Raw genomic sequence first — 26,713 nt, forward strand, 5'->3', positions numbered from 1 at the left:
ATAATCAAGCTGGTTTCAATTATTTTGGTCATCTATTTAAACTACAATACAATGGATGGAGAATGGGACTGGGGAGCATTGGAGGAAATCACCAAACCCCCTTTCTCTAATAGTAATGGAGCTCATGTTGACCCCCTTAACTTCTAGTTATTAGTCAACAAATATATGCAGCCATATGCTTAGTGTTACATCATAGGCAACTGAGGGCTGGGGAATCAAACTCTCAATTTATACTGGCTACTGACCATCTCAAAAAAGGTCAGTAGCAAACAGTTCATGGAGCACATTTTGATAGGAAACTTTTTCAGTCCAAACATTTAGACCAATTCTAATCACTAAAGCACCATAAGTATTTATAAGGCCACACTGTCCTTTACAATAAGGCTCCTTTACATCACCCTAGCAACGTAAAGGAGCCTTAAAATTTTTTACACCTGTTTTATAGTCCTGGGGGAATTCACTAAGAACAATGGGAACAATTCATTAAGCAGGCAGGCTGCTACATTCTGCTCTGCCTGAGGGAACAGAGCCTGCCCCACGCCTACCTCTTCAGAGACACCTCAAAGCCCTACCCCTCCACGCCGAGTGTGCCGCAACAGCGAGCAAGACGGACAGTCTCTCTCTCTCTCTTTCACACACACGACTGCCCAGCCCTAATCCCCCCTCGCCCTGGCGGTGATTTATGTCTCTACTGGCTGCCCTGGCTGCCCAAACCAACCTGCCTGCACTGCCAGGGATGGGGCACAGGACCACTCTTGCGGCTTCCCTTTGCTTCCCTCTCAGGAGTCATTTTTCTGCAGGGAAGCAAAGAAATCTGTGGGGAACATGAATTCTGCACAAGCGCAGTGACGCAGAATTCCCCCAGGAGTAAAAGGCAACAGACTTACTCAAGGCTATATTCCACCAATGTCTCATTTTTTACTCATTCACATCGAACATCCAAAGCAGAGATCTTAAACTATTATTTAAAGAAATGATAAAAGACGTGTAAGATGTTGGCCATTGCCCTCACTGACCAGAGCACCTAGGCCTCCTCATTCCCAATCCTGTGCTTTAGCTATTGGACAACGGTGCCTCTTATTTAATATAAATATATCTTAATATGGTGAATATTGTGCACTGTTGGTCAAGGAGGGTAATTGTAGTTGTAATTTGCCTGGCTTGATGGTTTGGTTTATGGTAAATGGCACAGTTCAGTCATCTGGTATTTTTTCTTGCCATGTACTTTGCACAATGTCTAGGACACCTTCAATATATGATACACTTTCTAGGAAGCATAAATCTAAAGGAGTTAAAAATACAAAAAGTTCAGTACAATCAAAATACTATGTACAAAAATGAGCGTCTGAACATTTGAGTCTGCAGCTAATTTTGAGCACCTAGCCATGGAGAATGAAGAAAACCAGAGTTTGATTAACTGGCTTAGGATAAGAAGAGAGTGTCAGGTGAGGCTTGCAAAACTGCACTGTAAGCTAATGTACTTGCTTGTTTTATGTGTATCTTAGAATCATAGAATCATAGAATATCAGGGTTGGAAGGGACCTCAGGAGGTCATCTAGTCCAACCCCCTGCTCAAAGCAGGACCAATCCCCAATTAAATCATCCCAGCCAGGGCTTTGTCAAGCCTGACCTTAAAAACTTCTAAGGAAGGAGATTCTACCACCTCCCTAGGTAACGTATTCCAGTGTTTCACCACCCTCCTAGTGAAAAAGTTTTTCCTAATATCCAACCTAAACCTCCCCCACTGCAACTTGAGACCATTACTCCTTGTCCTGTCCTCTTCCACCACTGAGAATAGTCTAGAACCATCCTCTCTGGAACCACCTCTCAGGTAGTTGAAAGCAGCTATCAAATCCCCCCTCATTCTTCTCTTCTGCAGACTAAACAATCCCAGTTCCCTCAGCCTCTCCTCATAAGTCATGTGTTCCAGACCCCAATCATTTTTGTTGCCCTTTGCTGGACTTTCTCCAATTTATCCACATCCTTCTTGTAGTGTGGGGCCCAAAACTGGACACAGTACTCCAGATGAGGCCTCACCAATGTCGAATAGAGGGGGACGATCACGTCCCTCGATCTGCTCGCTATGCCCCTACTTATATATCCCAAAATGCCATTGACCTTCCTGGTAAAAACGGAACACTGCTGACTCATATCCAGCTTCTCATCCACTGTCACCCCTAGGTCCTTTTCCGCAGAACTGCTGCCTAGCCATTCGGTCCCTAGTCTGTAGCTGTGCATTGGATTCTTCCGTCCTAAGTGCAGGACCCTGCACTTATCCTTATTGAACCTCATCAGATTTCTTTTGGCCCAATCCTCCAATTTGTCTAGGTCCCTCTGTATCCTATCTCTGCCTTCCAGCGTATCTACCACTCCTTCCAGTTTAGCATCATCCGCAAATTTGCTGAGAGTGCAATCCCCACCATCCTCTAGATCGTTTATGAAGATATTGAACAAAACCAGCCCCAGGACCGACCCCTGGGGCACTCCACTTGACACCGGCTGCCAACTAGACATGGAGCCATTGATCACTACCCGTTGAGCCCGACAATCTAGCCAACTTTCTACCCACCTTATAGTGCATTCATCCAGCCCATACTTCTTTAACTTGCTGACAAGAATATTGTGGGAGACCGTGTCAAAAGCTTTGCTAAAGTCAAGAAACAATACATCCACTGCTTTCCCTTCATCCACAGAACCAGTAATCTCTTCATAGAAGGTGATTAGATTAGTCAGGCATGACTTTCCCTTGGTGAAACCATGCTGACAGTTCCTGATCACTTTCCTCTCATGTAAGTGCTTCAGGACCTGCATTCAGGATTCTTTGAGGACCTGCTCCATGATTTTTCCGGGGACTGAGGTGAGGCTGACTGGCCTGTAGTTCCCAGGATCCTCCTCCTTCCCTTTTTTAAAGATTGGCACTACATTAGCCTTTTTCCAGTCATCCGGGACTTCCCCCGTTCGCCACGAGTTTTCAAAGATAATGGCCAATGGCTCTGCAATCACAGCCGCCAATTCCTTTAGCACTCTTGGATGCAACTCATCCGGCCCCATGGACTTGTGCACGTCCAGCTTTTCTAAATAGTCCCTAACCACCTCTTTCTCGACAGAGGGCTGGCCATCTATTCCCCATGTTGTGATGCCCAGCGCAGCAGTCTGGGAGCTGACCTTGTTAGTGAAGACAGAGGCAAAAAAACCATTGAGTACATTAGCTTTTTCCACATCCTCTGTCACTAGGTTGCCTCCCTCATTCATGAAGGGGCCCACACTTTCCTTGGCTTTCTTCTTGTTGCCAACATACCTAAAGAAACCCTTCTTAGATACTGACATCATTCTTAAGTTGGTCTCCTATTACCGAGGGCAACAACATGTGAGCGAGTGACAAGGCAGCATACCAAGCCCTTGGGAGATAATACCACTTGTCATTTCAAGGTAACCTACTTGGCCATCCAAAGAGTGGCCTTAGTTATAAAGGGAGGCAAGTACTGCCCAGTACTTCTGACTGGAAGAACGGTGTGTCTGGAACAAAGGGCTCTGGGATGTGTTAAAAAAAAAAGAGAGAGAGAGAGAAGAGTGAAAGGAAAAGTGGGTAAGTTGGTAAAACTCTCTGAATTAACATGTAGAATTTGGAATTATTTCCAGAGTTTGAAGAACAGCAAAAAGTTAAAACTAGGGACCCTGTTGCATGCCACACAACCCCAAAAATCTAATACTATTCTAGTTTAGATATTAAATACTGAAAGACATTTTACAGAACTAGTAGCATTCACATGGTGCTTTGCATCTTCAGAGCAATGTAGAAATAGTTTGGGGACAGTAATGTTAAAGGTTCAATTTAAAGTGATGCTCAACAATTAATTTTTTTACACATTTTATACACTACAATAACTCGGTCAGATTTAATCCTAGGAGTCAGGTGGTGGACTTTCATTGTAAGTTGGGTACATTGTGTTTTCAGATGACATGCCAGGTACAAAAGAGTACCCAGTTAAGGACAAAGTAGCAGCATCAATTTGCAGTCTCACTTTGTCCATTCAATGCAGGTTCTTAATAAGTTTTGCACAGAACCTTGGTTTTTCCAAGAGACTATATGAATTATCAACAAACAAACTGCCCACAGTTCCTTTGCACACAAATATCAATTAATCCCATTAAACAGCATTTAGCACTGTAAAATGTTTTCTCCATCCTTTGGACACAAAAAGTTTTACAAAGGTGAATAAGCATTACCACCTTATTTCACAGCTAGGAAAAGCTAAGGCACAGAAGTCAAGACATTGGCCATGGTCACAGCAAGTCAGTGGCAGAGCTGAGGAATAAAAGGCAGATCTGCTGTTTCCAGTTTGAAGCCTGAGCCACTATAACAGGTTGCATCTTACCAAACAAAGCAGCAATACTAATGTTTTAATGCATTTTAATACAACCAAATGCAAAGTTATACTGTCCATCTAGGAAAAGGGAATGCAAGCCATACCTACAGAATGAGAAACTGTACCCTGGAAAGTAATGACTCTAAAAAGGATTTAGGAGTCAGTGCACAAACTCAACATGAGCTCAGACTATGACATGGCAAAAAGGACTAATGCGCGATCCTTGGATATGTAACAGCAGAGTAGTGAATAGGAGTAGGGAAGTGATTTTACCTCCATATACAGCATTAGTGAAAGATACTGGAATAATGCGTACAGTTCAGATGTCCACTTCCTAAAAAGGATTCTGAAACATAAGAGTGCAGAAAGGAGCCACAAAAATTATTCAAGGTAAGGCATTTTCTCCATCCACTGAGAGATTTAAACAGCGCAATCTATTTAGTTTATCACAAAGATTACTGAGAGGCAACATGGTTACAATCAGGGTGAATTGATTTAAATTAGTGATTTTTATCAACAACTTTGATTTAAATAACTAATTTGAATCAATTTTCCCAAAAAAAGGTTGATTCTCATTCACTGGTATCCACAGAATCATACAACGATAGGGTTAGAAGGGACCATAAGGGTCATCTAGTCTAACCTCTGCCAAGATGCAGGATTTGTTGTGTCTAAACCATCCAAGACTGATGGCTATCCAGCCTCCTTTTGAAAACCTCCAGTGAAGGAGCTTTCACAACTTCACTAGGCAGTCTGTTCCATTCTGCTAATGTTCTTACAATTAAGTAGTTTTTCTTGAGATTTAATCTAAATCAACTATGCTGTAGGTTGAACCCATTGCCTCTTGTCCTGCCCTCTGTGGCAAGAGAGAACAACTTTTCTCCATCTTTTTTTAGACAGTCTTTCAAGTGTTTGAAGACTGCTATCATGTCCCTCCTTAATCGCCTCTTTTCCAAACGAAATATACCCAGTTCCTTCAGGCTTTGCGCATATGGATTGCATTCCATCCCTTAGATCATCTTTGTCATTGGTCCTTGGATCTTTTCCAGTTTCTCTACACCCTTTCTAATATATTAGTGACCAAAATTGGACACAGTACTCCACCTGAGGCCTAACCAGACCCGAGTAGAGTGGTGCTATAACCTCCCATGACTTGCATGCTATGCCTCTGTTTAATGCAACCCAAAATTGCATTTGCTTTTTTTTTTTTTTTGCAACAGCATCACATTGCTGACTCATGTTGAGGTTGTGATCCACCACAATTCCCAGATCCTTCTCAGCAGTGCTGCTACCAAGCAAGTTATCTTCCATTCTGTATTTGTGCATTTGATTTTTCTTCCACAAGTGTAGCACCTTACGTTTGCCTTTGTTGAATTTCATTTTGTTATCTATAGCCCACTTCTTCAATTTATCAAGAGCCCTTTGAATTTTAGCTCTATCCTCCCAAGAGTTGGCAACCCCCCCAGCTTTGTGGCAGCTGCAAATTTGATCACTGTGCTCCCTATTCCTACATCCAGATCATTAATGAAGACGTTAAACACCAGACCCACAACAGATCCCCGTAGAACCCCACTTGAGACCTCTCTCCAATCTGACACCATTCCATTAATAGTTACTCTGTTTGCTATTGGTTAACCAAATGTGTGTCCACTTAATGGCAGTTTTGCCAAGCCCACATTTCTCCATCTTACCTACCAGAATGTCATGTGGGACTGTGTCAAAAGCCTTGCTAAAGTCCAGGTATATTATGTCCCTCTGCATTCCTTCTATCCACCAAACCAGTTACCCTACCAAAGAAGGAAATCAAGTTGGTTTGGCATGATTTATTCTTAGTAAATCCATGCTGGTTGCTAGTGATTACCCCTTCATCCTCCAGGTATTTGCAAATTGAATAACTCCCCATGTATTGAAGTCAGGCTGATTGGTCTATAGTTCCCTGGCTCCTCCTTTTCAAGATGGGCAATACTCTTCTCCACTCTTCCAGGACCTCTCCTGTCATGCATGAGTTTGCAAATATTATTGCCAGTGGCTCTGAAATTTCTTCAGCTAATTCGTTCAGTACCCAGTGGTGAATAGCATCAGGCCCTGCTGACTTGAATTCATTCAAATTGGTCAGAAGATCTCTGATGTGTTCTTCACTCATCCTGATCTGCATCCCTTCCCCTTTACTGTTTACGATAACTTTGCTAGTTGTCCAGTCACGTTATTTGTTGTGAGAAGACTGCAGCAAGACAGGCATTGAACAGCCCTGCCTTCCTATCATCTTCCGTTACCAGCTCACCTTCTCCATTGAGCAGAAGACCCACACTATCTTTTTTTCGTCTGACTTATTTGTAGAACCCCTTCTTGTTGTCACAAACATTCTTTGCCTTAGCTTTCCTGATTTTGTCCTTACACACTCGCGCTATTCCCATGTATACTTCCTTGGTGACATCACCCTCCTTCCATTTCCTGTAGGTATCCCTTTAGGTTTTTTGATAGCTAAAAAGCTCCTAGTGCAGCCACACTGGCCTCTTGTGGCTCTTATCTTTCCTCTGCATCAGAGTACCTTGATGTTGAGCCTCTAGTATTACATCTTTAAAACTGCCAGCCCCTTTTGACTCCTTTTCTTTCTAATTGCTCTTTCAATGGGGTCTTTCCTATTTCTCTCAGTTGGTTAAAGTCTGCATTTCTGAAGTTTTGTGTCCTTGTTTTGCTGTTCTCATGTCCTCCATTCCTTAGGATCTTGAATTCTATTAGACCATGATCACTTCCTTCCAAGTTCCTGACCACCTTCATGTTTGCAACTAATCATCCCTGTTTGTCAAAACCAGATCCAAAATGAATGATCCCCTTGTTTCCTCAGAAGGTTGTCCCCTACACATGCTAAGAACTTGCAGGACATATAATATTTTGCTGTAACAATCTTACAACAGATATCAGGGAAGTTAAAATCCCCTATTAATACTACTACTAGCTCAGGTGTGTTAGCTAATCTTGTTATCTGCTTGCAGAATGACCCATCCACTTTCATTATAACATGTACATTTGCAATTAAACATAGCTTTCATACTAAATATGATACTAATTACCAACCAGGATAGTACACTATAGCCACACATTTATTTAAGCAGTTATGCAGCTTACAACATATTCAGATTCTTAAGTTTCACTTCTATTATCATTTCTTATTTGATGGTGATTGATGATTTTTTTATTTTTTATTACAAAGCTCCGTTTGGATGGAAATTGAACTTCAATTAAGGCACAGGAACAGCATTCTAAAGTTGTTTTTCATTAGTTAAAACTAATTTAAAGGTACTGGATACATAAGTAAAGTTTCTCAAAACATGTTTTGCATTTAAAACTGATTAAGCGAAGGTTAACTGATTATCTGCAGTTAATCCATCGATCCTATTATGTTTGGTCACCATAACCTTTAAGATTTTACAACTAGAAGAACTTATCTTCACACCTTATTTTTATTCATGATTGGAAGAGGAAACAAGCTTTCCCTCTTTTTCAGCCACCAACTGGTTTCTGAACTTTGAATAAACTACTCACTGAAATGACCTGAATGAAATTAAGAAAACAGTCTCTCTTCACTGACAGACGAGACTACTCCTAGGCTGGTGTAAGCACTTCAAATTCTGGTTCCAGGTATTTAGCCAGTGAATTCTACCAGTTCAGTGGTCGGGCTTTCTTTAAAACTTTACCAGCAAACCTTGGGATTTTGATACTTGAGAGATTTCTTTTCCTCAGGTAAAAGAGTTAGAACACAGAGTTTAAGGCCAAAAGGGACCGTTAATCATCTAGTCTGACTACCCAAGTTCCCACAAAGCTGTGCGGCTGCCTATTAAGTGTCACACAGGTGCTTAGGGCTGTGGTGGGGAGAGATGCCTCTCCCCAAGCCCTGGACCTGCCGCAGCACCCCGACCCAGCCCAGCATGGAACCTGCCACGACAGGGGGAAAGGCACCCCTCCCCCGGCCCTGACCCAGCCTGGCCTGGACCTGCTGTGGTGGGGAGAGGCACCTTTCCTCACCCCCAGCCCAGGTGCTGCCGGGGGTGGGAAGTCCTCTCTCCCCACCATAGCCCTGGGAAGCCCCACTGAACCTATCCCCTCATCCCCAGCCCCATTCCAGAGCCCACGCCCCCAGCCAGACCCCTCACCCCCGCAACCCTCTGCCCCAGCCCTGAGCCCCTCATCCCTGGCCCTACCGCAGAGCCTGCACCCCCACCCCAAGCCTGCACCCCCACCCTCTGCTCCAGTCCTGAGCCCCGGCCCACACTCCAAACCCCTTGGCCCCACCCCACCACATGAATTTTGTGCACATAACAAAATTTATTCCACACAGTAGTGGGAAAAATTAGAGGGAACACTGCTAATTACCTGTACATCCGAGGCCATTCAATTTCACCCATTTATCCCTGTATTGAGCCCAATAATTTGAGTCAATACAGTGATAAATGGGTGAACGTTTGAAAGAGCAACCATTACATTTTGTTCAGCGTTACAAACAACCTCCATTCCCAAGGTATTAACTCTGAGTTAATACTACTGTACTCACATTTGGTAAATAATCCCTCCAATTTACAGTCACTGTCCTTAAAACCAGGCACCATTTATCTCTATCCCTCACTTTCTCACACGTGCGTGTACACACACGCACACACACCTTGTCAGTTAATAAGAGTTTTGACAGCAGGACCTACATTTTGATTAGCAGTTATACTGCCCCGATCACTGTAGTATTGGAATCTCAAACCATTAATGTACTTATCCTCCACACCCCCATAAGGTAGAGAATTATTTTATCCCCATTTAACAGTCCAGTACCTTAAAAGCAAAAGAATTTCTTTCCTCCCTGATAAATCTGATTATTTGTCACCCAGGACAAACATTACAGACATTCTTATCTTGTGCCGATATCACTGCCACCTTAGGTGCAGTTCGGAGTTCCATATTAGTCATAAGCAGGGCCAGAAACAAAAGGCTTTTAATTTTAACTAGAAACTCTGCTAAACCCTAGAAGGAAAATCAGAGTAGCTTTCTTGCATTTATATAGTCAGTATGGAAAGAAACACTCTCTTACATAGACCAAATACAGCAAAGTGCCCATTTTTGAGAACATGAAGCTGCTGGAACATAAGCACATACCAGAGTGCTTTGCAGCCTAGAAAGTCTAATGGGAAGAGGTATAGTCTTAACTTTATATGCAGAATGACTCAACTCCCTGTATAGAAAGAAAGATACCCTTTCTGGTGTACTTTTCCTGCCCAAAGCAATGCATAGCTATTGATTTCCATGTAATTTAAAGAGGACACAGAACTAAACTGTTGCATAAAATTTAGGGAAAAAAATTCACAACCCAAATTCCTGTCTAAGTTAAGTGACATGCTTTAAAGAAATAGCAAGACATCTGATAGGATATGGTTACTTAAAAGCCAGATAGCTGTTGAATTTATCAACACATTATTATATTTCATCAGCAACATTACATTAAAATACAAAAATACATGCCTTGTGCTGATCAAGCTAACCTGGTTTAATGTAAGGTTGCCAGCAGCCTTTAAGTAAATGGGATAGAGTAGAGATAACCACTGGACATACAGGTACAGCAGAAATACATCAACACTGAACTAGTGTCCCAGCAAGTAGTTAGAGAGCACCATTTCAAATTTCAGACAACATGTAAGAACAAAGACCATCGGTGGTCAATAATGATAATACAGCATATTTCTTAATAAAAGGGGTGAGTTCTGGTGTCCAGGCCCAACTCCAATTCTGGAAACTTGTCTTTACAAAAAATTTCCATTGCAATTTACATCGTACACAGTGGCCAAAAATTTTAAGTGTAACTAGTGATTTTGGATGACTATTTGTGGACATTCAATTTGAGACACCTTAAAAGTGGATTGATTTTCAGATGACAGATGTTCATCCTTTTCTGAAAAGTCACTCTTTTTTAAAATGTGTCTCAGTCTGGGGACCCATAAACAGAGGTGTCCAAAAGCACTAGTAACTTTTGCAAGTCTTGACCCGTGTCCTTCACCTCCCTTCCTCAGCTGCTGCATAGTGTTAAACAGGCCTTGTGTTTCACACCAAAGGCTGCTGCATTTCATTAGAGAATTAAAAAGTGACACCCCCCACCCACCACACAGGGCCACTGCAATTTTTAATGGCCAGATTTTCCACAAGTCCTCAGTACCTCTTATTATTCTGAATGGGAATAGGGCACTTTTTAGATCTGGACATTGCTGTTTAAAGCTTTTTGAGTTTCTCAGATTAAAGGCATATAGCAGTTTCAAGTCGATGCATCATGGCTCACATAGCGATTTATGCCTTATACCCCTTTGCTGTCTCTTGTGAGTACACCCATCCTAGAAAGAGGGTGTGGGTCTCCACTTCACTCAAGGAAGCATCCTGCAACTCTGCTACTGTTAGACTGGACCCCTAGGCTTCAGCCCCCCTCCTCCCATATTTCACCATGGCTCCTTTAGCAGAGCCAATTTGGCTTGGCTTCCTGCAGGAGTCTTAGAGGAGGGGGAGAGAGAGAAAGTGCGCGCTTTGTAACCAGAAAGCGTATGCAGCAACACAGTGCAGCCTTTTCAAAACAGAAGGTTTATGTATTACCCAACAGGAATACAGTAGTTAGAGAAATGGATTAAAATAACAAGGCGGCCTAAACACATGCATCTTAGCCAAAACGTGCATGAGGTTTAGGTAAGTTCCACTCAGCCTAGAGACCCCTACTCCTGCACTGGGAGAGACACAGGCAGCTCCAGCAGCATTCTCTAAGTGTGTGTCAATCTCACCTCCAGCACTGCTTCCTACTCACCCCCATTTCTCGATAGACAGGGATCTTTAATGGTTTAGCTCTCTCTGATGCTAGGCTTGGGCCTGGGACAAAATAAACCTTTTGACCTAGCAGGAGCTAGGCAGATGGGTATCTCCCAGTCAATTGCTCTCCCCATTGTTCTGCTGGTGTTCTCTCTAGAGGTATCTTCCCTTGTCAATGTTTCATTTGTTTTCCCCTAACAACCTCCTGTGATTTAACTCAACGGCAGTCAGACAGAATAATATCAAACAAGTAAATTAAGGGACAAATATATTCACAGAAATACAAAAATCTCCCACATTCTCCACAGTATGTTAGTTTGTTGAGGGAGACTTGGTTAACATTCTGCCACCACTTAACTGCCCCGAAAAATCCGAGCTGGTGTTGCTAAGTATCATTCTCCTTCCTTTCCTGTGCTAACTACATCCATAGACCTATGGGCCCACAAAATCCAGGGGAAGCAAGAGCGGACAGCATGAATAAAGAAACACCACATTTTAAATACAACTTTATACTTCCATGACATAGATAGCAGTGGACCATTAGAGTAAATAGGCTTAACGTCCACAAACAAAAAGGAAGAACTGAAGTAGAGTTACAAAAATATGAGCATGTTCAAAACTGTGCACCTCTTATTTGCTTTCCTAATCCTGAAATATTACTTCCAATAAATAAATAAATAAATAAAATCAGGAGAGCAGCATTAACAGCTACCATGTTCCATTATTTTTTTAATCTGATAATAGCTTTAAAAATGTAGCCAGATTGAATACTTACAGGGTCTCTTAGTTCGTCATTCTCTCTGAGTGACGTTCGAGGTATTTTCACTGGGATTTCATCTCCACATTCAGTATCTGAAGCATTTGGAGACTCTGCTAAATCAAGGAACTCATCTCTCCTGTGACCTCTGAACCTTATTTTGTCTAACCTCTTTAGCATGTTCAGCACTGCACTTTTCTGCTTTACCTTAACATGACGGTTGGAGTCCCTACAAGAAATAAAAGAAAACAATATGCTTTATTAAATGATTATTATTAAAACATTTGCAGTATGCCTGAATACAAACATTCTAATTACAAAGAGTGCTTTTAATCATTTTTCAAGTGCTTTCTGGTTAAACAGTTATTTATAGAAGGAAACACTTTAGCGTTCCAAGAAGCACTTATTTTCAAGTATGACAGTGAGCAGAGCCTGTTTCTAATAGCTGATAATTGATGGCGACCTTTCCCAGCAGGTACCAACCTGCTAACTCAAGTGACCCACAAAGGATTTTGTTTGTTTGTTTCATTTGGGTTTTCTGCTTTTTTATTAAGTCTATTCTGAGGGTAAATTCACACACATACGGACTTGCGGCAACATCTAATCAAGATATACCACTCCTCCACTGAATAGCTGAGATCACATTTTTCAAGAGACTTACAAATCATCGCAAGAAATTGGTAGTTTAGAGGCCAGCACACTGCTAAAGTATTACTCAAGGACTTGCATAGATACTGCATAGGATTTACTGAAGAAATCTACTAGACGACCAACTGGAATCAAAGACTTCATCAAAATTAAGAGTATTCAACAGAGGCATTGACCTACATTCAATCTGTGCAAGCAGTCATCAGATCCATCTCCAAAACCACCACTGCTCGCTGATCCACACAGAATTCTAGAGAAACAAAGCCTTGCTAAGAGAGACTTCTTCTCTCTTGCTTCTCCAGGGTGGGGGAGGGAAATTAGTCAAACCATTATTTTTTAAAAACACTATTTCATGAAGAAAAGCACTGAAAAAATGGAACTGAGCAAGACACACAGCTAAGAGTTTTCTATAAATGGAATAGTTTGGACATCATATTAACATGTGAAGAATTTGTGAACTCAGTCTTTCATCAAAGACGAAGATATAAGTTAGTTACCATCCATAACATCTCTACAGCTAATGTCTGTTATATTTTAAAACACGGGTGGAAAAATTAACATCTGAGGTTTAACTGCTTTGCCTTCCAGTTTGTATCCAGGCTAAACTTAAACAGGGAAAATCCACCCATTACACTCAAGATATTTTCTTGGTGGGAGAGGTTGATTTTTGAGGGAGCACAATTTAATTCTTAAAACAGATTCAATTATTTGAGGCAGAAAAGTATTTGACTTCAAAAGCTTCTTTTGAACAGGATGCAGCTTGACTCACAAAGCCAAAAGCAAGCATATTTGCTGTTTACTGAAAGACTGGAGCAGGGCAGACTTCCTGGCCGAGCTCTCCTCTTTGTATCAGATAGAAGCCTGAATGTTCCCTCCCAATCCTCAGGAAAATGAACCTCCCCACTTCAAAATCTCCTGTCAGGACTGGAGGCCCCCTGCCCCCTTCTCATGCAGTGTGCCTAATACAAGTTAGCCTTCCTTGCTATCCAACGAGTTTTCCCTTACCTGCCTTGCCCCTACTGTCACCCTCAGCAATGATACACTGCTTGTTCTATTCTTCTTCAGCCTCATATTCCAACACAACGTTAGATAATATTGGGAATACAGATTGGAGAAAGAGTCCAGCAGAGGCCCCTCTTCAAATTCCAGCAGCCTGAAACAATCCTTGCTTTCCCAGCATAGCACCTCAGCTAAAAAAACTGGTCTCTCCAAAGCAGATGTGAAGTCTTAGAAGGCACATAATTTATATCATGGCAAAAGTCCTTTTAGTATGTTGACAAGACTACTGACACATTAGAGATGTGAATTTGAAAGTGACAAAAGTCCCACAGTAACCCCCTTCCATAGCCTACAAGACATTTACCTATTAAACAAATATGGGCTGGGGAGGGCACAGCAGAGAATGGATGTGTAAGAAACCCATGTAACGAGTATTAAAAACATCATCTGTGATTAAAAACAAGTCTTTTCCAAGCTAAGACTTACAGGTCAAGAATCTATGCTACACTAGTTTCATGTATGTTTTGATTCATGGTACACAACAAGTTTAAAGACTGAATTTTTGACAAAAATATTTTCTTTGCATCTGTTAGTGGCATAATGGCAGCTTGATGTTATTTAAATGCAGATTTCTGCATTAGGTATACAATAGAACCTCAGAGTTACGAGCAGCAGAGTTACAAACTCACCAGTTAACCACACACCTCATTTAGAACAGGAATTGCCTAATCAGGCAGCAACAGTAACAAAAAACACAAATAATATGCAGTACAGTACTGGGTTAAATGTAAGCTTTTAAAAAAATAAAGGGAAAATTTTTTAAAAAAAGACATGGCAAGGTAAGGAAACTATTTCTGTGCTTGTTTCATTTAAATTAATATGGTTAAAAGGCAGCATATTTCTTCTGCATAGTAAAATTTCACTTTATTAAGTCAATGCTCAGTTGTAAACTTTTGAAAGAACCACCATAACGTTTTATTCAGAGTTACAAACATTTCACAGTTATGAACAACCTCCTTTCCCGAGGTGTTTGTATCTCTGAGGTTCCACTCTATTTAAAACATGGTCAGGTTGCTTAATTTGCCACTGTAATTGATATGTCCACCTTTAATTGGGTTATTACCACCTTGGTAATGCAAGACATTTAAAATGCAAGACATTTTAAAAGTAAAATACTAACAAACTTGCTCTGCTGATCAAAATAAGTCTTCAATTTAAATTTTAAGCTCAAAAATAGGCTACCACAAGGTACAAACATTGGCAGGGACCAAAACAGCTTATCAGGCTGATCGTTAAAAAGGAAAGGAAATAGTTCTTAGTCATTTTCCTCTCTCTTTTTCAGGAAAGATGTTACTGGTCAGAAGTATGATTTTTTCAGTTATAAACTGAAAACGGTGGTACAAATTAAAGCAGCATTTTTTTCCAGTACAGGTCTGAAAACTATGGAGAACTCCCGACTTCTGGTTCCGTAATATTGCTTATGGCTACAACCATCTTCACAATTTATTCCTTTAAGAAAACTATGTTTGCAACATTACTAGGACATAAGTAAACTCGGTTTTAATACAGAAGTGCAGCATTGTCTGATTACAACACACCTAGTGTCATACTTCTGCAACTAGCTGCTAAAAAAGTGAAGTCAACAAACATGGCAACACTTAGGTAGACTCCCAGGATCAGCATTATGAATTAGTTTCTCACAGCTTTGGACATCCCAAGCTAGAAAATTAAGTAAGCTTCAGACTGAAAACAAGTCTTCTGCTAAACACTTCGGCAATATTTATAAAAATGGGAGCACAGGTTAGAATTAGATTTACTGGTAAATTACAGATACATTGCAAACATGCACAATAAACCCCCACCCTGCCCCAAAAGATTTGCCATGCATGTCCCAGTCTCCACTGTCAATTTCATACTGCTTCTAGTCATTTTTCCCCCACTAGGGAGCATCAAAGTTGATAGCTGGATTGTGTATGCAGGACTATAGGAAAATAACCTTCTTAAAAAAACAAAAACAAAACCCCACCACCACACAGTAGCAAGCCAGAAATATCTGCTAATATGGAGTTTTTCAGGTGTATATTTATTAACTTTAACACAAAAAAAGCCATTCCTACAAACACATTTTGAAAAATAAAGTCCTCAAAACCAAAGATGTAGAGCAATATTTTCCCCGCAACTATGTAGTTTAAATAGCTTCCCTCCTCCCACCTTTCCCTTTGCGAAGTTAATTCTGGTAACAGGAAACAGATTACACTGCCCATCAAATTTCCACAGCATGACAAAAGGAGTCAAACTCACAATTCTAGTGGTTTATGAGATTTATGAGCTTAATTATCACATTGTTTTGAAATTGTGTCCATTAGATTTTCTTTTATTTACATTCTCATGGTCAAGAACATCTGCATGGTCCAGCAACTAAATTATACTACTATGTAATGAATGGTTTTGTTTTTACCCATTTCTAATTTCTTACCAAGTACCTACAATTCCAGAAACAGGTAACTAGTTCAGTACTGGCTCTGTGGTGAAACATTCCTCCTTACAATTACAATAGACTAGTTTTAGAACATAAGCCCTAGGGAAAAAAAGCACATTGCAAAATAGAAGTGGCAGAGTGTGTAATTTACATGAAAAGTGTGTTCAAAACAGTGTGCTGCAGATGACTCAGTTCGAAGACCTCAGCTGTTCTCAAGAGCAATGAAATTAATAGAGAGCAACAGACTTCTGAATCACACTCAGCATAGTAGGTTAAGGGGGAAAGAATCATGTCACTCATATTTAAGTGATTAAAATTAGGTTCCATTGCTACATTTCACCACCCAGTTAAAAAATTTAGCCCTTAATTCTATCTTACGCTGCCAAGAAAAAACACTCCTGATGCTTTATATTATACTATAGGGTAGTTATTTTATTATCACATCATTGCCACTAAAAGTTTCAAGCTATTCTGATTTTCTTGTCTTTTTTTAATTGCCATTGCAAGATAAACAGAGGTTAAATCTTTGAAGGCATCAGAATTGTAAGAATCAAGCTGCAGGACACTTCATTTTTCAGAACATTCAACAAGAAGAGACATCTAGAAATATCAAGAAGCTTTCAAAGAGATGCAATTTGAATTAACTAGTTAAAAAAATCAAACTTCTGATCCTGCACTCTTTAAATAAGGGGTCTTGAGATTTCCCTGAACTTCATAAAAAATTGTTGTTTATGTAAGGGTTCTTCCTGCTTCCCTATAAAGGAACTTTTCAGCAAGAAACTGTTGGCTGGCTCAAGAAAGAAGAGAACCTGCCCCATGCACCTTAATAGGGTATTAATTGCAAGACACACTACTGCGGGGAACCCGTCACTACTAAAGCGAGCACAGTATGCAGCAGCAAGAGAAGAACACAGCAAGTCTGGCAGATTTAACCCAGATATTGGCGTATGTACTGGGGAACCCCCTGCTGACATCCCTGCCTTTCCATTATAGACAGACATCTGCTATTCCTGAGGTAGAGGGAACACCTGCTGCCACTCCTGAAGTACAAAAGTGGCATCCTCCCTACTACCACCACCTCTCTACATGGTGAAGAGAGCCACAGAAAGGAGGCAGAGCCATGTGCGCCTACGGCTTCAGATTACCTTAATCCAGCCCTGGGTGGAGGATCTCTTTAAAAGTGGATTACAGATTTCCATTATTTTTCCTTGCACCTCCTTTCTGGCTACCTCTGCTTTTTGGCCACAGGAAATCTTAAAATCAGAGGCACAGCATGATCTAGTGGATCAGACTGAGGGTCAAGAGTTCTGCCTAACTCTGCCACTGGCAATACGAGTGATTTGCCCAAGGCAACAGAACTCAGTTTCCCCAAGCCATAAAACTGAGTAGGGAAGGGGAAAACTGAAGATTGTGAGCATTATTGTTTTTTATTGATCTCCAAAACTGGAGAGTATTCTGGGTTAGTTTTACATCTGTACAAAGGGTGTACTTCCTACACCTCTCAAGCCCAGCATTAAAGGGCATGAGAGTGGTTCGGGGCTCGTATGGGCCTTTTGCACCAGAATTTCACTGTGTGCACTGTGACCAAATAAAGTAGAAACAGTGTCCCAGAATGCAAGGTGTTGGAAATAATTTTCCTTTTACCATGACTCAGTTTCCACCCAAGCATTCCTTTACTAATCTGAAGGCCACTTGATGTTGGCTACATCCAAAATACAAATATAAGCACATACACACAACTATGTTCTATATCCTAGCAACAACAATTATAAGCATTGGCCAAAAAACTTACAACAGGTTCAATCGCAAGAGACACCCTCCCATCATGGTGTGACTCCAGATGGGCAAATAAAATTCTGACAAAGAAACCCCTAAGAAAAATTGATTTTATACATTTTAACAAACAAGTAATGTTATTACTGGTTATTGGACTTCAGCCAAAGACAGAAAGGGAGTCTTAGCGCTGAACTCTGCAGCTGGTACTCAATTAACCATGTTTTCTAGATTTCTATTACTTTATCCCAGACCTTCAATAAGATAACATTGGCATTTCCAGGGTCAATACATATGTAACACAAACAACTCTTCCTTTTCATGATCTTACTCTTTTGGTCACAAAAAGCAAATCACAAAGGTTGTGAGGTACGGAACTTTTTTTCTAAAACTACAATTTAAACTAAAAAACAATCTTGCTCCCTGCCCACCCTCTAGAGACACTGATTATAAACACACTTACATGAGCTCTAGGAAAAAAGAAGCTTAAACATGAGACAGTTCTGGCAAACAAATCTGTTTAAAATATTATTAGTTAAACCTATCACACGATGACTAACAAGAGTTTGTTGGAAGAGAGTGACCACTTCCTGTGCATTCTGACAAATTGCTCAGGGGGGAGGGCACGCAGTGGTGATTCAATATGTTGCAAGTTTAATCAGTAACTATAGTCATATTACAGGCATATTGCACTAAAAACTTAGTCAACCTATGTTAGGTTGACTTATAGCCACCACAGTAATTACCTGTGGTGATTCATGTCCACACTGTCCTCCTTCAGTAGGTGGTGTGCGTCCTCACCAGAAGTGCTTCCACCAACCTAAGGGGAGCAGTGTGGGGGACTGAAAGCCTCAGCTCCAAGCACAGCTCTCCCTGGGAGCCAGGCTACCCCTGGGCTCCCTTGAGACTCCTGGCCTCCTCAATGGGAGCCTGGGGGCTGCCTGGACTTCCTGCTTGGAGCCGGGCTGTTGCCCTGGTTCCCAGCTCCCCTGTGGGTTGCCCCCATGCTTCCCACGGCTCCCGACTTCCCATTCCCAGCTGCCCTGAGGTTCCCCACTCCCTGCCAGGAGCACAGCAGACACCAGGGCTCTTGGCTCCCCACTCTCTGCCAGGAGCACAGCTTCCCCTACCCCCTCAACACCCTGCTCCCCGCTGGGCGGCTGCCATGCTCCCAGCAGGGAATGGGGAGCCAGGAATCCGAACAACTGTCCAGCTGGGAGTGGGGAGCCCAGGCAGCAGCTCGGCTGGGAAGGGCAAATCAGGACTCGGGGGCAGCCCAGTGCAGAGCAGGGAGCCCACTATCAGCAGTTACCAGTCACCTCTGCTTGAAGAGATACTACAGCTACAGAAGAGTGAGATGGGTTTTATTCCTTTTTGTGTGTAAGAATTCTAATTACCAAGTCAGTTACATCTGTTCAAACCCACTGCATTCCATAACTTAGCCTGTAAAATCTTTGTTACTGGTAATAAGCAAGAAAGAAGCTCTACTTTCAGATTGAGTTGGCAGCAGTGTCTAAATAATCTTTTCTGCATTTCTAAAGACAGCACATTTTATATAGAAACTAAGACGTGGCCATTTTGGTAGTTCTTTGCAAGGCAGAATTTTGAAGTCTTATTATCCACAGAACAGTTACACCTTTTGCAGAAGCATTGCCATTATCCCTATCCATCTACCCCAACAAGGAGCAAGAGGATTGAGGCACATTAGCTCACTGCCATTTAGATTCAAACCAAGTCAATTTTGGCTCTCTGATAATATTAACAAAATGTGTATGTGGTGGCAGTGGCAGCAGGATGTGTTTGGCAAAGAGGAGCAATTCATTTACACACCCAAAGAACCACGGTCTCCAAATTCCCTTACAGAGCAAAATCAGTTCAAAGTTTTCTAGATAAAAGCAGAAATTTCACTAGATTCTGGGAACAGGCCTGGTTTAGGAAGCAAAACCTCTCAGAGTCCAGGTGTTAAAACCTCAAACCAAGGATCTAAATAGTGAATGGTGTCTTGAAAAACTGGCAGGATCCAGGATTAGCAAAACAGACCCCTAAATAAGTCTCAGGAAACACATGCATACAAGTCAGCAAGGGGTGAAAATTCACCATCTTAACTCAGTTCATTTTCTTGGCCAACCTAACAATTGGAGAGAACATAATAAAAGGCATAAATCAAAAGACTAATTTAGGAGAATGACTATGCATTCACACCCCCAACCTAGGATAGGCAGGCTGGTTATAGGTTTGCCAAGTATCTCTGTGCCTCCCCAAAGTACCACAGAGTCTAGCTACAGCCATTTATATGTAGCTACATTGCTGGAGCAGTGATCATTCACCTTCCTATTTTCATTCACCCCCTACCTTCCCAAGAAATGCATATGACATATGACAAATTGTGCATGCACACATTTATAGGAAAACTTCACAGAATTGAATGAGTCACATGCCCCAGCACCTACACATGGGATTGTGTGTCACATTTTAGCAAGCAGTAAATTTTTACAAACAACTTATCAAAAGGTGTGAAAACAGAAGAGCTGTAGTACAGCCACAAGAATTAGCTTTTGTGCAGCAGTGTGGATAAAAATAATTAAAAAAAAATTTTTTTAAATCAGATTTTTTTGATAAAATGCTTTGAGGAAAAAAAACCTATCTAAAGATAGTTTTAATTAAGATACATTATAGCTCAAAGATATCTCATCATGGAATAGGGATTATAAATTCTAATTCTATAGCAGGAGACAATATATTCCTGTAATGTTTAAGAAAAGTTTTGTAAATGAGTTACAATAGTTCATGGATTAGGGACCCAATCTCATGGGGTTCCAGGGGCTTCTGTATAGAAGCATTAACCTAAATCATCTACCCACCCAATGGGACTCAAAACTCAGTCTAGAAGATAATATCAGGGATGCTTAGTTTTGCAGTCTCAAACTGTGGATTTGTGTCTCTAGAGATAACGTGCTTGTTAACAGCAAAAATGTTTTTAAAATAAATAAAATAAATAAATAAATATGTTGAGGTGAGAAACAACAGACCTTAACCCTATTGTCCCTCTGCAAATTTGTGTACACAGAGTCAATCCCTTATCCCTCTCTAAAAGTGCAAAGTTTCTAAAAGTTCAATGAATAGAAGATTGTTGGGGCGGAATAGATCTGGACAAGGAGAAGTAGTCTGGAGATAAATGAGAGAAGGGAGGGACAGGCAGCAGAAACAAAAGTGAAACTGTTTGAGCAGCATATTCCAGAAGTCTTGAGGTCTTTCTGAGTGTAGCCTTCATTGATTTGAGATCTACCGCACCATTCTCTCACTAGAAGGGAAAACCTATAATGGCAGCAGGCCGTAAGAGAGACCCAGTTTGGGAATATTTTAATGAAGTTCCTCTATCTGTGGGTAAGACAGGCACGTGTGCAAAATGCAAACAGTGCAACAAAGAAATGCAAGGCCTCGTTGCCCGAATGAAACATCATGAGAAGTGTTCCTGCTCAGGAGGAAGCTGCATTGAAGATGATGAAAGGAACATCACTTTAAAAATGTATAGTGTGTACCTTCTAAAAATGAAACCTACATCTATCTCTGAGTTGTGAAGAATATGTATTAAGGTTATAACAACCAACAACAATGTACTTTTATGTAGAAATCCATGATTAAATCAAGTCTTCCTGACTAGTGATTTAAATCAAATCCACCCTGTACAGAAGCTCAAAGAAGCAGAGATTCTAGCCCTGCATTTCTTACTGCAAACACATTCATGATTTGGCTACATGTGTCCTCTGACCCTTGAAATATACTTATTTTAAAGGGGTGTAGTTAGATAACGACACTATTCTTCTTTAACTGGGGCAGGAAAAGTGTCATTCAAATTTAAATCAAATCCACCCTGTTGTGCAGTGAAACAGATCTTGCTCCATAGTACCACCGTTATCTTCCTCAGTCCTCAACACACTGACAGCAGCGAATCCAAGAAGACAGAGCCCTGCATTAACAACTAACATTTCTGCACTACCTGACCAGGAAATTAGGAAGATTCTTTCCCTACCCCACCACACACACAATTTTCCATTGAAATTTTCCCCAAACAGCTCTATTAATTAGATGTTTGTTGCATGAATATCTTTTGCGATCAAAGGTGATCTTTCATAAGAAATCACACATTTCAAGGACAGTAGTAACTATGAATAGAACATTTGTTGCTAACCTGTAACTGCATGGTTCTGCAGTTTGAATGAGATTCTTTTAAACATTAAAAAGAAACTGTACTGTAAAAAACATGAAAATGTTATCCAAACAGAGACATGTTATTTATTATATTTAATTAAATAAAACCATAGCTTAAAGTATTACAGAATTTGTTGCCTAGATATGCCTATGATGGGCACTTTCCTGCTGCAGTTTCAATTTCTCGCAGGTGCCTTAACTAGTTTAATGTATCACTTCTAGCCACTTTCTTTCAGGTTTTTTTTTTTTTTAAATATATGAGAAAGGAAAAAATGAAGATGTGCACATTTCTGGTACACAGGTCAAAGAGACCTCCAAGAATATATAATAATCATCATACAGGCTATGACCTCCATCTATAATCCTGATTAATAGTACCACTGGTTTACAAACACACGGTCAAGGTCAGTATAATCCAAGAAAATAAACATTTCTAAAGTATAACTTTATAGTTAACATTTTAGTAAATCAAGATCATTGCACAAGGGGGAAGGGGGTGGACAGTGTGTGACGAAGTGGGACTGTTCTTAATGTTTCCTCTGAATAGTGTGGGGGTGCCTCAGTTTCCCCTATGCAGTTCTTAAGTATCTAGGTGGTGGGGTAAGGGTGTATGATCATTGCAGAGCCCTGGAGGGCAGGTGTGTTGCAAGGGTCTGGACGCAGAGAATGGCCAACACCCTGTTTCCTGGCAACTGATGGCCTGGGCCCTTCCCCCTTGCAAGGTGAGAGCTAAAGGGTGGGAGAACAAAGGAATCAGGAGACCTCCTGGCCCGGGAAAGGGACAAAGCCGAGAGGAGGAGGGGCTGGAGGGAGTTTCAGTTTGAGGCTGGCTGGGAACATGGAGTGAAGTACAGACGTGGTTGTCTGGCTCACGGCCCCCCAAAATGGACCCAGCTGAGGGGTCTTGTTCTCTGCACCTACAAGCTCTGTTAGACCATGTTCCTGTTGTCTAATAAACCTCTGTTTTACAGGCTGGCTGAGAGTCACGTCTGACTGTGAAGTTGGGGTGCAGGACCCTCTGGCTTCCCCAGGAGCCCCGCCTGAGTGGACTCGCTGTGGGAAGCACACGGAGGGCAGAGGATGCTGAATGCTCCGAGGTCAGACCCCAGAAGGTGGAAGCTGTGTGAGCTTTGTGTCCTGGAGACAGGCTGCTCACAGAAAGGAGACCTCCCCAGAGTCCTGACTGGCTTCATGGGGAGCAGTTCCAGAGCATCGCCCAGGGACTCCGTGACACAGTGTATCCATTCTTCAAAGAGCCAATGATGTAACAGTGTCCATTTTTGGAGGGAGGGGAAGTGTGAATGGAAAAAACAATACTTGTGAAACAACTGAAGATGCTCCTGCAATGAGGGGAAGGTGCAGGAGGAGATGTAGTCTTCTACTTTCTTACCACACCGACTTCTAAGTGAAGCACTACCGAGCATTTAGACAGGTTCACACCAGCAGCCTTGTGGACTAACATGGACACCTTGTGCCAAAGAATGCTGTGTTGCAAGATACACAGAACAAGGACTTCGCCGGTTGTAAATAAGTCAAAGGAGGCCAAGGGAGTTAAGTATCATACACAGCAAGTCCTATTTCAGTCCTCTTTAGTTCCTTCTGTACCAGTCCTCACCATGAGTATCGTCATAGTAGTGTCATCTGACTGCTGCTATTTGATCCCAAAATATAACTATTTCCCATCAAAATGATAGAGTTTTGCTGCAAAGGACGTGCACAAAATTTCTTTTTCAAAATAGCAAAATCCTCTCTCCTAGCCATGCAGCTAGTCAGAGATATGGGAGAGGGGCGTTAAACAGTTTTGCCCCTTTCCATTGTATTTATATTATATGTGGTAAGTAAAATCTTGTCTCAATCACTCATATTAGATAGAACTACAAGAATAGTGTTGCCTCACCGGGAGTTATGTATCATCCCCATAATCTCCAGGAATGAAGTAAGATTTTCTTTTATGCATATATGTATGCTTCGCACTTCTAGCAGAGTTTTCCCATAAAACAGAAGTAAGTTTGAGTCATTGTGCTCTGAAGGGCCACCTGGTACACAAACTTTTCTGGACCTCACCGATTGTTTAAGCATTCCATTTCAGTGTCTGAAGCCATACAGCCCTCTGCTAGTTGTGCAGTCTGCCCTCGCGGTTCAGGAAGGCAATTTTCAGTTCATTTGAGTTTGCTGCCCAAGGTTTAGGTCTCCATTCCCCCCACCAAAATCCTTGCTTCCATCTTAGCAAAAGATACAGAATCCCCTAAATTTTTATATTTTTTAACAGGAGCAGATAGCAGCAGAGTGACTATTTTGTTTGGAGTTAGTCAGGGCATTGGTCCTTGGCCAGAAAAAACAATCTTCTGGAGAAGTGTCACCAAATATAGCAGAGGAGGCAGCATAGTGCAATAAGAGACCCTAGGTTTAAAGTACTGTGAGCTTAAAAAACCTAAAATCAACATATGTGAAAATGTAGGAAGACATCCAAAAATATTTATACTAAATTTAAACTGGTATTCTAGTATTGTTTAACAGTGCAATTAAAACTGTGATTAATCATGATTTTTTTAATCAAGTTAATTTGGTTTGAGTTAATGCTTGAGTTAACTGCAATTAATTGACAGCCCTAATTTAAATTCTATTTAGAAAAACAAGTTTGTATCTAGCTTGACAATTTGCATGCAAAGTTTCAAGCAAATGAAAATAAAACTGACCAAATTACAAATATATAGGGCTAATGTGTTTTTTAAAAAACCACTTCTAAACTGCAGGATCAGCTGAACATATTTTCCCTTTGAGATTGAAACAAGTAAAAAGCTCAAATATTCGATATCCTAGAAGAAGTCTTAAAGCGAACAGGGTCAGATGGAAAAATCCAAGCTCCCCTTCCCCCATTACATTCATTCATATTCTCTCTCTGAGACAAACACACACACCTCTGAAATGAACTCTGATACAGCTATGTCTGGAAGCAACCTTCCCCCAATAACAGAGTGTAGCATCAGGCATCACCATCTCCCTGGATATCATTTCTTTCCAGAACACACTGCCACTAGCAATGGTGCTTTATACAAGACAGGCTTCGGAGGAATGGGGTGTTTGGAGATAAGTCTCACAGGTAATTTAGGTTGGGCTTTCAATTTTAAACAAGTTTAGTAACATAAAGAAAAGGAGTACTTATGGCACCTTAGAGACTAACCAATTTATTTGAGCATGAGCTTTCGTGAGCTACAGCTCACTTCATCGGATGAGCTGCATCCGATGAAGTGAGCTGTAGCTCACGAAAGCTCATGCTCAAATAAATTGGTTAGTCTCTAAGGTGCCACAAGTACTCCTTTTCTTTTTGAGAATACAGACTAACACAGCTGTTACTCTGAAACCTGTCTTTAGTAACATAATTATTTACTGTTTGAGGAGCACCACTTCAGATGCTAAAGTGAACACAGTACTATACCCATCTCATACTCCTTGATCCACTCTGTTTCTGACATGCTCTATTTTAAATAGGCTCGGCAGAATTCAATTTTAAAAAATAATTTTAGTGGATATTTTACATGTTTTTTATATTTCTAATAGATTTTAAATTCAGTTACCAAAATTATGCACGTTAAGTATTTTTTCCCCGATTTTTATCAACTTATTTTCACAGTTGTGGGAAATATTGTCTGGACCCCCTCCACGCAGTTAATTAATGACAGACACTGAGATTCAAAAAGTTAAGGCTTTATAACCATTAAAACACCAATTGTCAACATTAACATGGCACACACTGAACAGATGAAAAACTAGCTCACAGAGAGGTCTCAAAAATCTAATTGTAAACAGGGAATCGTCATCAAGCAGGTCTGTTTCAAATGGCGATCTGCAGCGATCAGTTCTCTGCCCCTTTGCTGTTCAACATTTTTATCAGTGACCTGGAAGAAAACAAATTCATCACTGAAAGTTTGCAGATGACAAAAATTGAAGGGTGTGGTAAATAATGAAGAACACAGGTCACTGATTTAGAGCAATCAGGATTGTTTGGCAAACTGGGCACAAACAACATGCATTTTAATATGGCTAAATCTAAATGTATATATATAGGAACAATGAATGTAGGCCATACTTACAAGATAGGGGGACTTTATCCTGGGAAGCAGAGACTCTCAAAAGATTTTGGGGTCATGGTACATAATCAGCTGAAACTGAGCTTCCACTGTAGCAAAAAGAGCTAATGTAATCCTAAAATGCATGAACTGGAGAATCTCAAGCAGGAGCAGAGAGGGTTTTTTTACCTCGAATATTTGGCACTAGTGTGACTGCTGCTGGAATACTGTGTCCAGTTTCTGTGCAAACAGTTGAGGAAGGATGTTGATAAACTGAAGAGGATTCAGAGAAGAGCCATGAGAATGATTCAAAGATTAGAAAACATGCCTTACAGTGATAGATTCAAAAAGCTCAATCAATTTAGCTTAAAAAGAAGATGAAGGGTTACTTGATTACAGTGTATAAGCACCTATTTGGAGAACACATTTTATAATGGGCTCTTTAATCAAGCAGAGAAAGGTATAACACAATCCAATCACCAGAAAATGTATCTAGAAAAATTTGGACTGGAAATGAGGTATACATTTTTAATTATGAGAGTAATTAACCAGCAGGACAGTTTAGCAAGGGTCATGGTGGATTCTCCATCCT

The 26,713-nt window shown here is 40.9% G+C and overlaps 1 protein-coding gene across 6 annotated transcripts in view; it reads right to left on the reverse strand.

Annotated features, from left to right (window-relative positions):
- GRAMD4 (GRAM domain containing 4) overlaps window positions 1-26,713 on the reverse strand; it is a 146,990-nt gene that overhangs the window by 89,073 nt on the left and 31,204 nt on the right. For 5 of the 6 annotated variants that reach the window (XM_073328371.1, XM_073328373.1, XM_073328370.1 and 2 more), the window contains exon 2: window positions 11,965-12,175. In XM_073328371.1, the coding sequence (XP_073184472.1) occupies window positions 11,965-12,175 (211 nt within the window). Of the gene's footprint in view, window positions 1-11,964; window positions 12,176-12,774; window positions 12,873-26,713 lie in introns of those variants that run through there. The other variant, XM_073328372.1, reaches the window with a different exon arrangement.

Source organism: Lepidochelys kempii, chromosome 1, assembly GCF_965140265.1.
Source record: "Lepidochelys kempii isolate rLepKem1 chromosome 1, rLepKem1.hap2, whole genome shotgun sequence".
Taxonomy (NCBI): Eukaryota; Metazoa; Chordata; order Testudines; family Cheloniidae; genus Lepidochelys; species Lepidochelys kempii.